Source organism: Octopus bimaculoides, chromosome 20, assembly GCF_001194135.2.
Source record: "Octopus bimaculoides isolate UCB-OBI-ISO-001 chromosome 20, ASM119413v2, whole genome shotgun sequence".
Taxonomy (NCBI): domain Eukaryota; kingdom Metazoa; phylum Mollusca; class Cephalopoda; order Octopoda; family Octopodidae; genus Octopus; species Octopus bimaculoides.
The window spans coordinates 24898933-24913096 of record NC_069000.1 but is presented as its reverse complement, the minus strand read 5'-3'; the positions used below and the strand labels follow the sequence as shown (position 1 = coordinate 24913096).

The window sequence follows — 14164 nt, the reverse complement described above, 5'->3', positions numbered from 1 at the left end:
GTTCGATATCTGTTGTTTGCCTGACTATTCTTTGTTCTATTAGCCATATAACAACTTGATTGATATATTATAATTAGTCATTCTTTATTTAAGCAGCTACCACATTTTTACATTTATAAGCTGGAATTTAGGCACAAATTTTATCTGAGCACTAATTGTGTGTACCTATTACCTGACGTCATATGACATCGTATTACTACAAGTTGTGCGTGCGTGCATGCGTAAGTGAAATAAAAACACCAGAGACACTTTACCCTAAGTAGAAACTACAAAAGCTCATATATATATATATATATATATATATATAAACGGCGCATGCATGGCTGAGTGATTATGAAGCTCACGTTGCAACCACCTGATCAAAAGCGCACCTGGTTGATCATATCAAAGGAAAATCTGGCATTGCTTGAAGTAGATCCAACTTGTTTCCTTGAACGTTTCCTAAGTCGGAATGAGTACTGAGGTCATCACTTTGAGCCTGAGACAAAGAGACAAACCATGCAGTAGAAACACCCTTTCTCACTTGTTCCAAAAAAGGCCAAGGTCGTTTCATCTGCAGGAAAGGTGATGGCCTCAGTTTTTTGTTGATGCAAAACACATTGTGTTTATGTCACTTGTTAAGGCAGTCAAGCCCCTACCTCCTTTATCTCTTTTAAGATAGAGCCTGTCGATATCACTATTTTTGTGGAGATATCCAGTTGATGTTAGTATCTTGCGAGCTTTAATGTCTATGGAGTGAATTTCTTCTACAGATCAGTCAAATATCCCAAATGTTGGAATCAGCACTGGCACTGCAAATGCATTACGGATATTGTCTTGTAAGAGGAGAGTTCAGACTGCCATATTTTTCTTAGTCTGGTATAATATTCTTGGGCCACTCTATCTTTATTCACAATACCTTGGTATGATATATTTTCATCAATGCCAAGGTACTTGTAGCATTCTTTGTGAGAGATAGGAGAGGTTTTGTGTCTGGGAGACTGATTTTCCCCGTTCAACAATTAAATAAGAACATTTTTCTGGCCATATTCCATTCCTATGTCAGCTAAAAATGTTGTTATTAATTCCAGTTGTGTTTTGGCATCGTTAACATTTTTAGCATAAATTTAATATCATCCACTGAGAAATTAAGGGTTACATTAATATCTTTTGCAGTTGCAGACCCTAGTATGTAGCCATTTGTTTATTGTAGCAGGAATGATAATGGATTTAACGCCAAAATGAACAGAAGCACAGAGAGTCTATCTCCCTGGAATATTTCCTTTGAAATATTTATGGCATTGTAGACGATTGTTCCACTCTCTTCTAAGCGTGAGGATTGTGGCTCAGGTCTTTATGAGCTTCTAAATAGCAGCAATTAAAGTAACAGGCACTTTTGCCAAATGGAGACACTTCAGCAGCCATGAGTGAGGAATAGAGTCGAATGCCTTTCAATTACCAAGCCAGTGTTATAAGGCTCCTACGATTGGTTTTTTTTTTTTCACCTCGGACAGTGCAGCGTTGTTTATCGAAAGTTGTTCAGCACATCCCAACACTCCCTTCTTTCCGCCTGCCTGCTCATCAGTCACAATGATCCTGGAGAAAATGGTTGAAGCAGCTTGTTTACAGTTTATACGTATTTAGGCAAGCAACGGGCCTGTAATTCTCGGGCAACTCGGTGGTTTCATTCTTGGCCACTAAATTCGTCCGTGCTATAGCAAGCCAATTTGATATGTCAATCTGACCGTCCATAGTACTTTTGAATATACTTATTAGTGGTTTCCTGAAAATGTCAGCCTCTTAATCCAGTATCCAGCTATTAGATCCCTTCCAGGTACCTTCCTATTATGCAGTTTGCCTATAGGTATGGTGAAAATTTCCGGGTCAATTGCATATGTTTTACTGTTGATGCTGGTACAGTATTCTCTCTTAACTGCATTTAGTCACGATACATTGAGGTTGAGATTCCTCTTTTCCTTCCAGATTTTCACCCAGTATGATTCAAGATCTTCTGGACAGGGGACTTTCTTGACGGTCATATTTTCTTTCCTCATTTTTCTAAATACTGCCAGTGGGTTAGAAGCAAATTTGTGATTTATTCAGATTCATTCAAAAATTCGTTTGTGGTCGCGAAGATTTTCGTTCAGAGCCGTGAGTTCGTGTTTTAGAGTAATTAACCTCCCTTCAAAGCTTGTTGCGAAGTGTAAACACAGTTTTGTTAATTTGTTTATAAGATGTGACTGATGAGGTGTGAACTCATTGTTCCTGTTACATTTTATTGACGTGGTTAATCAGCCAATATGGCGACGTGGATTTACCATGTATTCTGCAGATTTCTCCTAAAAGTTACAGCAGCTGTGTCTATGAAGGTATTATTACTCTAGTAATTATCATCACATGATTCCATGTGCTCTCCAGCAACATCGTCGATAACTTTCAATATTAGAGCTGTTGAATTTTTTCTAAATCTTGTTAATAATGGCCTGATAATTAACGATCGTTTTGCAAAAGTAGAAAGGTTTTCTATGAACTGTGGTTTCAGGATATTTCTAAGCTGAATATATTCTACAGCTGTCTCTGTTGATTCAGCTACATTTCAAGAGACACGAAAATTTAGTGATGGCAGTGGTTTGTTTACATTATTTTCGATCTCTCTTCTGCCATGTTTTGCCCAGTTCTCAGTGTTTTGAGAAGATCGATTTGCAGCACGAGAGTAAGTTATTTTTCTCTCAAAAAAAGATGCTTGTTGTCGAAGCTATTTCGCTGTAAAGGTGCTTAAGTTGGGATAAAATTCGTCCCAGTATTTGCAACTGCTTCATATATCCGACAAAAGGGTATTCAGTGGCTTTTTTCGAAATAGATCTTGGTTTAGATGCAGAGTCCAAGTAAAATGAGAGGAGTATTTATATCTTCTTAAATAGCTTACTGGTGCTAGTGATGTTTTCATTGGTGGCAGTGTTGTTAATTTCAGCCATAATCATATTAGTGAAATTGCACGTGGTATAGGGTAAATTTTTAAAATCCGGTCTATATAACGTTACGTTGGTAGGTAAAAGGTGTTTTTTTCTTATTTATAGTGGGAGAAATAAACCAGTTACTAATTTAAGCTGGAGGAGTCGACATAAATATAGAAGGGAACGTTCAAATTTTTTTTTTAATGGCCCTCTACGCCTGCACATCTGATGTTGACGGCGCCATCTTGATATGTATGTATGTACACATGCACGATAAACCGAAGTTTCCGTGCTGACCTTAATATGTCGTTGTAACTAGACACGATTCTTTCTTGGGAATCGTGTCTAGTTACAAAAGATTTTGCTGCGTTTTGAATGCGAGATGCAGTTCCTGTGTCCAAAGTTTTTTTGTTTTTTTTAGTTAACCATGCTACCAAAGTATTTAAAAGAACCGACAACAGATAATGATCTTTTATCTTTCCCATATATTTGAGGAACAATAGGATCCTGCCCTGGTGCAAGTTGATACATTACTTTTCTTAACAGTGTTCTTTATTCAATAGAAATACGGACTATTTACAACCACGACATAGAATCTTTAGAATGCTTTCTTCAAAGTGTCTTCTTAAAATTCTGAGGGTTGGCTGAGAATCGTTTACACAGAGGATTTAGAGAAAGCAGGAAATTCTTCAATTCACTCTATGCTGGTTTGCAATCAGCTGGGATGGAGTGAATATTTACTGTGGATGGGAGTGGGAAGATAAATACATCCCTAACCAGGTATTTTATGATGAGCTATCTGCTGGGAAACGAAAACAGTGCAAACCAAAACAAAACGATATAAAGACTTGCTGAAAACAGTCTTGCGGAGTTGAATATATCATGCAAAGATGACTCTTGACAGAGATAATGGGGAAAAACGATCTGGTCTGGGGTGAAATATTTGAAGAAAACAAACAAAAGTATGCATAATTTAAAATAACTATGAAAAGTAATACCCTACTAAACACAGAAAGAGAGTCGTCCTTCAGCTGCTCAACGTGTGACAAAACTTGCCTTTCTAAGGCTGGCTTAACTTCACATCTGAGATCTCATATTCGTATAGTTGGCCCAGATGACACAAAGATCATTCCTGGAGACACACTCATAAGCCATATATCTAACTCAGGCTGCAAGTTGGCAGAATCATTAACAGGCTGGGTAAAATGCTTAACGGCATTTCGTCTGTCTTTACGTTCTGAGTTCAAATTCCGCCGAAGTCGACTTTACCTTTCACCCTTTCGGGATCCATAAGATAAGTGCCAGTTGAACTCTGGGGTCTATGTAATCGACTGACCCCTTCCCCCAAATTGCTGGCCTTGTGCCAAAATTTGAATTCAATAATAAATGTACGCCCCATGCTGGTCTAAAAAGCATTAATATATCCATAAATCAAACAAAACAAACATGCCACATGAGGTGAGACATATTTGCACTGTTTGTAAAGTAAATATTAAACAGCAGCTCTCAGGACTTAAGAAGCTACTTCCATGTTCATTTACGGTAAAAGCAAATCTAATAAGAAGCAAAGCTTTGATTAGCTGCAGATTACTTCCATTGAAGCACGTATATCACTATTGTTATGCATAAATGAGAAAAAAATGTGCTCATATGTAGTAGGGTCCATTGATCTATTCGGAGACCAGGTTTTACTCCGTTGCTACACCGAGCTTTTCGTGTCATGTTCCTCAATGTGTGTGTGTGTGTGTGTGTGTGTGTGTGTGTGTATGTAACTGGTACAACAACAAGTAAAAACACGCACGCACGACACGTGTCAATAAAGGAGTCTCTATATAGTCACGCAACCTACTAGAAATAGCAAACAAATTACTCTCAAATCATACCCCTATCTGCTCAAAAAAAAAAGCGAAAGTAGCACCAGCTGCTCACGAAGAGAGAGGATGGTCATAGCTGGCTAGAATACTATGATTATAATTCCGATCGATCAAGTTTACCTAACAACACAAACCATACAAATAAATCCACACACACACACACACAGTGTACTACTTTCACAGCTTGCCTATAATCACATACTAATTATACACAGGATGAATATCCCATTTAAAACTCATTAAAGGCAGCATGCTGCTTGTATCATACCTAACTACAAACTAGATTTTATTCAGAGTTCAGACTTAGGAACCAGCTCATCAATACAAAACCACAAACATTGCGAGGCTAAAGCAAGGACTTCAAACAGCTCTTGTAGTAAACAAATTTCAATGTAAACATGAAAATTGTAAACTTCATGACTCAAACTGTTACATCGGACATACATCGGTTGGCCACACATTTACAACAAGGCATCAAAACAGTTCATTAGAATACAGAATCTGAAACAAACTAGATAAAACATTAATCGATAATAAAAGGTAACTGGATGATTAACTGTAAAAAAACCCCAGTAAAATACAGACCAAAAACGTAATACAGACAGAGCACCTATGCAATGAACTATAGAAGCAATGTTAAATAAACAGTTACTTTTAAATCCTGTGAAGATGATTTTATGAATAACAACATCATCGCCACGATCCTTTGCTGTTTATTGGAAAACACTGTAACAATACGCTAATATAATCACTTCATCCTGAAGACGAACCCGAAAATTGACGCTAAGCTTACGGGACTAATTAGAAAACACACACACACACACACACACAAACATATTCATGCGTACATACATATGTATGCACACGCGCACACACAAACACGTGCACGCACGCGTACACATACATACATACATACATACATATATATATATATATATTAATTTCAATTTTTCCAGTGACTGTAGTGGCATTGAACTGTGTGTATACGAGATTCGTTACGAAATGCCAGAGTGTCATGGCAGCAACTAAAATAATTACTTTGCTGCTGGTTATCAGCGGTGGTATATTTTCCCTCGGCCAAGGTACGTAAATTATTATAATACGAGCAAATTGAAATGTAATGAAAAATTGAAATATATTTAAGTAATAATAACCATGTCGTTAAAGGCATAAAACATTAGCCTGCTGATCTGGCAAGTAGAGGAAAAGCTATTCCTCGAAGTTAAGGTCTCATAACCCAAAAACATGTCCTAAATTGTGACCCATACGTTTGAAAATCAGATTCAAATAATATTAGCTAGTAAGGAAATGTTTTCTTCTCCTCAGAGTATCAAAACTTTAAGCTCAGGTTGCCAGTTTATCAATTTTCCAATTTCAATTGTTTTGCTTCTCAACGATACTTTGACGGCAAATTCACACCAAAATACAATGTATAAACATACAAAGCTTAGAATAAAGCATTCAAAGAAAATAGACCTGCAACAAAGGCAAAAATTGTCTGTTGGGCTTCAAGGATTGGTTTATCTACGTAACTGATCCTTATTTTTAAAACGTTTTCGTGTATTACAGGAGAAATAGAAAACTTCAAAGAACCGTTTGAAAACAGCAAGACTGATGTTGCTTCTCTAGTACTTGCAGTGTTATATTCCATTTTTTCATATGGAGGATGGTGAGTGGAGATTAATTTTTTTTTTTTTTAATTATTCGTATATTTTGAAGAAGTTTCACTTTTATTTTCTACTTATGGAGTATTCAAGAGAAGAAACATTACTTGTTAGATATGTGGAAAATAGTTGATAATAGAGCATGTTGGGATTATTGTAATTATGAAACACTGGTTCAAATTCAACATTAAATGCTAGTTTTAAACAAAATCTTGGATAAATGCACTTCGGTGTCTGTGAGTGTGAGTTTGTATGCGTTTGTGTGCGTGTGTGTTAATTATTATGTGAATATATAAAATATACAGACAGACAGATAGATAGATTTTCACTATTAACAGAAAAATAAGCTTTAATTTTTACATCCTAGTGACTTTCTTTATAATTGGTTAAATTCGTATCTATTTTATCTTTTTAAGATGAGTTTAGATCATATTAGACATTGCATGTTGTATGAAGTGAAAAGGGGCCCTTCAACAATGGAAGCCGCAAGGAATATTCGTTCTGTCAATGGAAATGTAACTTGAATTCTCGGGACATGCCAATGGTTTGGTCAGTTTTGTTCGAGAAACCTTTTTTCTCGAAGACTCCCCTGGATGTGGACGACCAAGTTCTGTCAATATTGAGCTTCTGGGGGAAAAAACCCTAATTGTGGAAAACACAAAGCAAACTGCACGAGAATTAGCAAAAGAGTTCAAGTCACACTTTGATCATAAAACAGCTTCATGAACTGGGAAAAGTGTCTCAACTTGGTCAGTGAGTCCCTCATCACCTGACTGAATCTCAGCTTAATGGAAGAGTTGCCCTCTGCGCATTATTGAGGAATAAGCTTGCTACTGAACCTTTCCTGGGTAGAATCATCACAAATGATGAACAGTGGGTTCTCTATAATCATATCCAATGGAAACGACAATGGTTAGCAACCGGTGAAAAAGGAGAATCCGTCCCCAAACCAGGACTGCACTCCCAAGAAGTTATGCCCTGTGTTTGGTGAGATATGAAACGTGTTGTCTATCATGAAATGTTAAACCAAACCGAAACAGTTTATGCAGAGAAATACTGTCGGCGTTGGAAGCATTGTAAATTAGCAGAAAAGCGTTTATCATTGATCAATTGTAAAAGGGCGTTGCTCTTACTCAACGTTACGAGAGCACATATTGCCCAAGTTATGGCAACATTATGGCAGTAAATATGCAGCTTTTGCCTCATCCTCCTTACTCTCTTGATATGGCTCCATCTGACTGCCATCGTTTTAGATTATTGCAATATTAATTTGAGGGGAAACAGTTTATTAATTGCGAAGAGGTTAAAAATGATATTGTTTCGTAACTTTGAAACTTGAAGTATTTTACGTCCGAGGGATTAACAATCTACCAAATAGATGGGCGTGTTGTCAATAATGAGGGCAATTATTATCTTGATTAGATCTAATGTATACCAAGATGCGCGCACGCGCGTGTTTGGTTATGCAAACGAGAGAGAAAAGTATTCAATATATATAATAGGGTTCGCTTATTCGTTTGGCCCAGATGATTTATACAGTCACAAGTTGAAGTTTTAAGGCACGTGTTTGAAGAATCGTATGTGTTAGAAAAAATTTTAAAAAGACATCATGTGTGTGTGTGGTGATGGTGGTTGTGGGTGTATGGGTGTGTGATGTAAGAGAGGGGCCGAGGGAGAGGGAGAGAATTTGTTAATCAGTTTTCCTTCAATATTTTTGTTTCCTAATATCTTCTGTTTTTATTCAGGGCAATTATTGCAGCATTATCTGAGGAAATGAAAAACTCTGCCAGGTAAGTTTTTTTTTTTTAATCAAGAAGAGGATGGAGAAAGTTATATCATTAAGAGTCTTACAGTTACTTTCCATTTTGCTCAAAATTGAGATCTCGGTGGGATCCAATTTCCTTTTCAATTCTCTGCGGTGAATAAAATAGTGTTACATTGTACTACAGAATCTATTTAAACAAGTTAACAAAACACTATTTTAACAGACAGATGCGAGTACCTTGTTATTATTTGCAATATCTTCGCAAACAGAAAAGGCAAAATCTGACGGATTACTTTCTATCCTATATTAGGATTTTATCAATGACCGAGTTCCTCTTTCATTGTCCAAAGGTCATTGCTTCTAAACCGTTATTACTAAATGCTTAAGTAAATGGATTAGACAGTATGCATATATAACATGTTCTTAGCAGTTACTTTGATTAAAAATAAATTACTGATGCGTTATTAATTATTTTATTAAGTGAACTGGTTGCAAATATATCCCATTTACTTACTTATTAATAATGGTTTTACAAACAGTGACTTCATGGTCAGTAAAAGTGATGGGGAAACTTGTTACTGTTGAAATCCCAACTCAAGTTTGAAACTAGTTTGTCTGATCCCTCTTTTTCTGCCCACGAACATATACTAACGAAGTGTTTACTCGGTGGTAAAGTTGTAAATTTACGTATCTCGGGATCGTATTCACGAGTGAAGGAAAGCAGGAGGCTAAATTGGATGCTAGAATTACAGAGGTGCTAGCACAGTAATGCGCCAGCTCTATCATTCGATCCACGCTATCTTCAGTTCAGTTTTCTTGTCCATCCTTTCTACAGCCATGAATATTTGGTAATGACTGAAAGAGTACGATCGTAATATAAGTGGCCGAAATGGGGTACCACCGAAAGGTCTCGGGAGTAACGTTACTCAACAAGGTGCATGGCTCAGAGATCCAGGTCGAGCCACAACTTTTTCTAAGTTGAGAAGTATCATAGTACACTAGAGACATGTGATTAGAATGTCGCAAGAATGAATTGCAAGACGGATTTTTCAAGCCGAGCCAACCAGCAGGAAACCAATAATGAGATGAGTGGAAAATATCCTAAGTCTCAATTAGTCGTGCTTAGGAATCCAGCCAGAAAATCTAATGACAGTTGTTTCTGATAGAACCCTAAGGAGAAGGTGCCTGAGGACTCTACCTTCACGACCCTCCCAAGAATAGATGGCAGAGTAAATGGGTGGGTGGATGGATATCTTCATTATCCTAGGTGTCATGATTATCCGTAGCGTGTGCCTGATGGAGCTAAGTTCTTTCTCCGTTCTTTGCTTGAAGCGCATTGATACTTATCCTGTCATCAATAATGATGGTTATAAAACTGCAAAGAGTCTATTTTGGGTAATGAATTTACAGACTCTTCATCTATGGTACACAGTTGACTACTTTCTCCTGTATTTTTCTTACCCCAGTGACGTCCAGTTGGCAGTTGACATCCACAACACAGCATGTTTTATTTAGTATTCTAAAAACAACAATGTTTGTAATTTAATTTGTTTGTTTCATACTTAGATTCACTCAGTGCTCATTTTATCCATTAATTTCAATATATTTATCATTATGTTTTTGTTATATCTTTATCCCTGGCTCTACTCAAGATATCTGTTGCTAACAAATCGAGTCTTGTAAGAAGGTAGTATAGTGAAAACATTTTTCTCACAGTTTGCAGTTTGGGTTTTGCATAGCTTACGTTTGTTGTGAGTTATAGCTTTTTAACTCGTGTAGATAATTGGGGAATATTTCTTAAACTTGGAATGCACGAAGGTAACTTTCGAAGTGTGATGTAATAAACTTGTTGGTACTCCATGCCAGGCTTTAGAGTGGTGTATTCCCTTAGTGGATTGTGTTTTTCGTTTTAAGTACCCCTGTACCACATCTCAGTAAACTGCTACAGAAGTATGTACGTATGTTGGTATTTATTCGTTTATGAGTCTATGTATGTATATATTTCTTGTTATTTATCTTTACTGTATACACGTGTGTGTGTATATGTGTGTGTATGTGTGTATATGTGTGTGTATGTGAGTTGGGGTGTTTGGGGAGTGTTTGGGTGGGTGTGTGAGCGTGTGTAAATTAGTGTATAAATGACTTTATATAGTTTATATCTTAAGGTGGGTTAAATGTTTTAAGTTGTAAGGGTGTGTTTCAAGTGAGAACATCTGTTGGAAACTCCAAGGTAAGTGTGTGTGTGTGTGTGTGTGTGTGTGTGTGTGAACGTACGAAAATACATACACACAAACACAGGCCCACTCAAAAAGATATATATAGATATATATATATATATATATATATATAATGGTGTACGTATGAGTGTGTGAATAATTGTTATGTATTTCCGTGGGTGTTAAGGAGGTGTGTGTTTACTGTTCCATTGGCTTAAGTGTGGGTGCGTATCGTGGTTCACCTCTAAACAGTTCTTGTCAATATATGTTATGTCCATTTTGGAGCAGATTTTTTGATGTTGTTGATGTTCGTTGTGTGTGTGTGTGTGTGTGTGTGTGTGTAGATAATGGCTTCCTTTAAACATTTTCAGTTAATTGAGCAAACAAGTTAATGGTAATAATGAGGAAGATAATTCTGCTGCTGCTGCTGCTGCTGATGATGATGATAAGGACGACGACGACGATGATGAAGACGGCAATGAGGAAGATTCCAGTGAGATGGGTGGTATTGGTTGTTTTTGTTATTTAGTCTCAAAGAAGCTCAGAACGAGCAGAACTTTGATTATATTAAAGGTGATCCAGTTGTGACAAAGCAGTCCCTTTCCAATGCACATTTCACAGTGCACTTAGAACCATATTATCCCACATGAACTTATTTTCTAAAGTGCTAGGTTGTAAGGTTGCTATTTATAGCATGTCAACTAACCAAGTAGAGACTTGCTCCCAGGTTGTAGTAGTTGTTAGCAATGATAATTGCAAGGATTTGAAGCCATTGTCTAAGCCCCAATCTCCCTTTTATGTGTCAGTAATGGAGCATTGGAGGGCGCATGGCTTAATGATTAGAATAAAATCAAAGTTCTCTGCTGATTCTATGCGATGGGAGAAGGCTCCAACACTGATGTCATATACCTTGATTTCAGCAAGGCATTTGACAGAGTGGACCACAAAATCCCGCTGAAGAAACTGTCCAACATTGGAGTTCGTGGAAAGCTGCTGCAGTGGATAAAGCGCTTCCTGAGAATAGAACCCAACATGTCCTGTTTCAGGGAATCCGATCAAGCTCAGCCAAAGTCAGTAGTTGTGTCCCACAAAGTTGTGTTGGGCCCACTCCTCTTTGTTATCGACATCGATGACATAGCAGACGTCATCAAACTTTCTACATTTCAAATCTTTGCAGATGATTCCAAATTCCAGAAGGCCATAAACGATGGGAAACCGAACATGCCTTCAGTCGGATTTGTTGTCCAATGGGCGGAAAAAAGCAATGTTTCTAAATGAAGATAAGTTTAATTTGGTCCACTTTGAAAAAGAGGTTACTCTGAAACTACCATATGCCCTCCCTTCGGGCGACTCCCTAGTGTCATCCAACAACACCAGAGACCTTGGAGTAATCGTTGAAATACAATCTAAGCTGGAGTTCTCATGTAAACAGTAAGATTGAATTGGCCAGCGAGATGTGTTCCTGGATTCTGAGAACTTTCCGATCTAGAAATGTCCACACCATCATCCTTCTCTACTCTACTTTTTCCAGAATGTTGTTGCCCACTGTAATCTTTCCACACGAAGCAACTCATTATGAAAGTTGAAGCACTCCAGAGGTCAATAACAAGAAAGATAGACGGTATGAGAGGCATTGACTATTGGGGTAGACTAAAAAAAACTCAATCTCTCTCCAACGCCACCGGGAGCGCTACATCATTTGTGTGATGTGGAAAATATTCCATCAATATTGCATAAATGATGTTCGCATCAATTTTAAAATCCACCCAAGACTTGGCCCCTGTGCTATCCGCCCACTACAAAAATCGAACTCAGGATACATAACAACATTACGACACCTTACCTCAACCGGTCCAGCTCACCAAGATACGTCAAAACGGAAACGGATCCCATAAAATTAAAAAGTTCTCTGGACAAATTTCTCCCAAAAACTCCCGGACCAACCACCTACACCTGGATATGTCTCCAACAATAATAACTTTTTGCTAGAGTGGGCCAGAGTGCCCCATATATGACTAAAATACTTCATCAGGTGGTATTATTAAGTTAGACGTGGCCTGGGCGTATACTGGCCGAAACCTATCAAAGTTAATACAGAGAATTATCTAAGTCTGTTCATCTGAAAGCCCTGGAAGTCCAGAACATATTTATTACCAAAGTGATTAAGTATTGGACGACTTAATGAAAGCTTTAGACAGAGCGGAAATTCTCGAAATAGTCGAACTTTTAACTTAGACACTCATTTAGAAAATAGCCCACTCACTCTACAGATTGTACAGAGACGATTGTTTAACAGTTTCGGTAATACGAATAGCCATCGCAAGAGCATGTTTTACAAAAGACCAGACAGGCATATTTAAGGAAGACAATTTGGATATCAGCATTAACATTGATTTTACAGTCGCAGAAGGCCTAGAGTTGGAGTGAAGGGTGAGCGAGGACGTTAACCAGATAGGTATTGACAAGAATAACGTTTGAAAAGCAAGAGTCTTTGGTGATGCGACAGTGTTACTAATAACTTCTGCTGTCGTTGTGGTTGTTATTGCAGCCGCTGCGACTGCTATCACCACCACCACCACCACCACCATTACTACTACTACTACTACTACTACTACTACTACTACTACTACTACTACTACTACTACTATTGTTGTAATTGTAGTTGTTTAATTCCATATCACCCAATAGACCCAATAATCAAAAACATTAAATTGGACTATTTTGTCCAAAGGGCGGTAAGATGTGATTTGTGTTTCAGAGACTTCACAGAGTGCCGTTTCAAATTTGAGTAAGAGTGAAATTTCAACTGGGAGCGAGGAACTCCTCACTTCTGACGCAGAGGCTCGCGTTGATGGAGTTGTTGATGTTGCTCTCTATCCCATCAATCATCTTTTTCACACGTCTCAAGTGATCTCTACAACCATCACAACTATCAACACTAGCTATTACTAGTCATTATCATTTATTCAAGTTTATTCTTAATTCTGTGTAAATACTCAGACTAGAAGTCTTCAGAAAATGATGACAACACTAAAAGTGGCGACTGAAACACTCCTTCACCAGACACGCTGACTAATATACTATTTAAAGTTTGACTGTCAGGCTGGATGTTTGTTTATCTGGCTGTCTGTGTATGTATCCAGAGAGGTGACTGCTATTCCTCTCAATACGTTGACCTGTCTAACTGAGTGTGTGTGTGTGTGTGTGTGTGTGCGTGGTTAATGTCTTCTGTTTTTGTTTTAAATAGCCTACATTTGTTATCAGCTGATACTTTCTGTCTTTTTTGTAGAAGGTACATGGTGAACATTTCTTGATCCAAAGTAGTTGGGTAACATTCGAAATAAGATGGTATAAACTTGACGGTACTCAAAACCAGACTTTTATTACGATATGTTCCTTCTATGGTCCATGTTTGGATATATTTTAAAACGGGGGCCACATTTTTCATTAATGTTTTACGTAGTGTTTTTGGTACGGAAAGACTTTCAAACTTCGTATACTTATCTATTTTGTGTTATAGAACAGAAAAATATTTTTGTATTCGAATTTATTTCATGAAAAAATTGTCTTATTTCGATAATTTCAACCAATCACTGACAAGTATTCAGTTGTTTATATTTACTCCTTTGGCTGATTAAGCGATGTAAAGCGTATTTAATCTCCATACCTTCGTTTTATTTGCTTTTTTCATTTTAAATTTGCTTTAACCCTA

The 14164-nt window shown here is 37.4% G+C and overlaps 1 protein-coding gene across 1 annotated transcript in view; it reads left to right on the top strand.

The window, feature by feature from the left end:
* The first annotated feature begins 5036 nt into the window (after positions 1–5036).
* Positions 5037–14164, top strand: part of LOC106879876 (large neutral amino acids transporter small subunit 1) — a 38333-nt gene continuing 29205 nt past the window's right edge. The window contains exons 1-3 of the mRNA XM_014929644.2: positions 5037–5889; positions 6377–6476; positions 8217–8261. Of these exons, the coding sequence (XP_014785130.1) occupies positions 5823–5889; positions 6377–6476; positions 8217–8261 (212 nt within the window). The 5' untranslated portion in view covers positions 5037–5822. The remainder of the gene's footprint in view (positions 5890–6376; positions 6477–8216; positions 8262–14164) is intronic.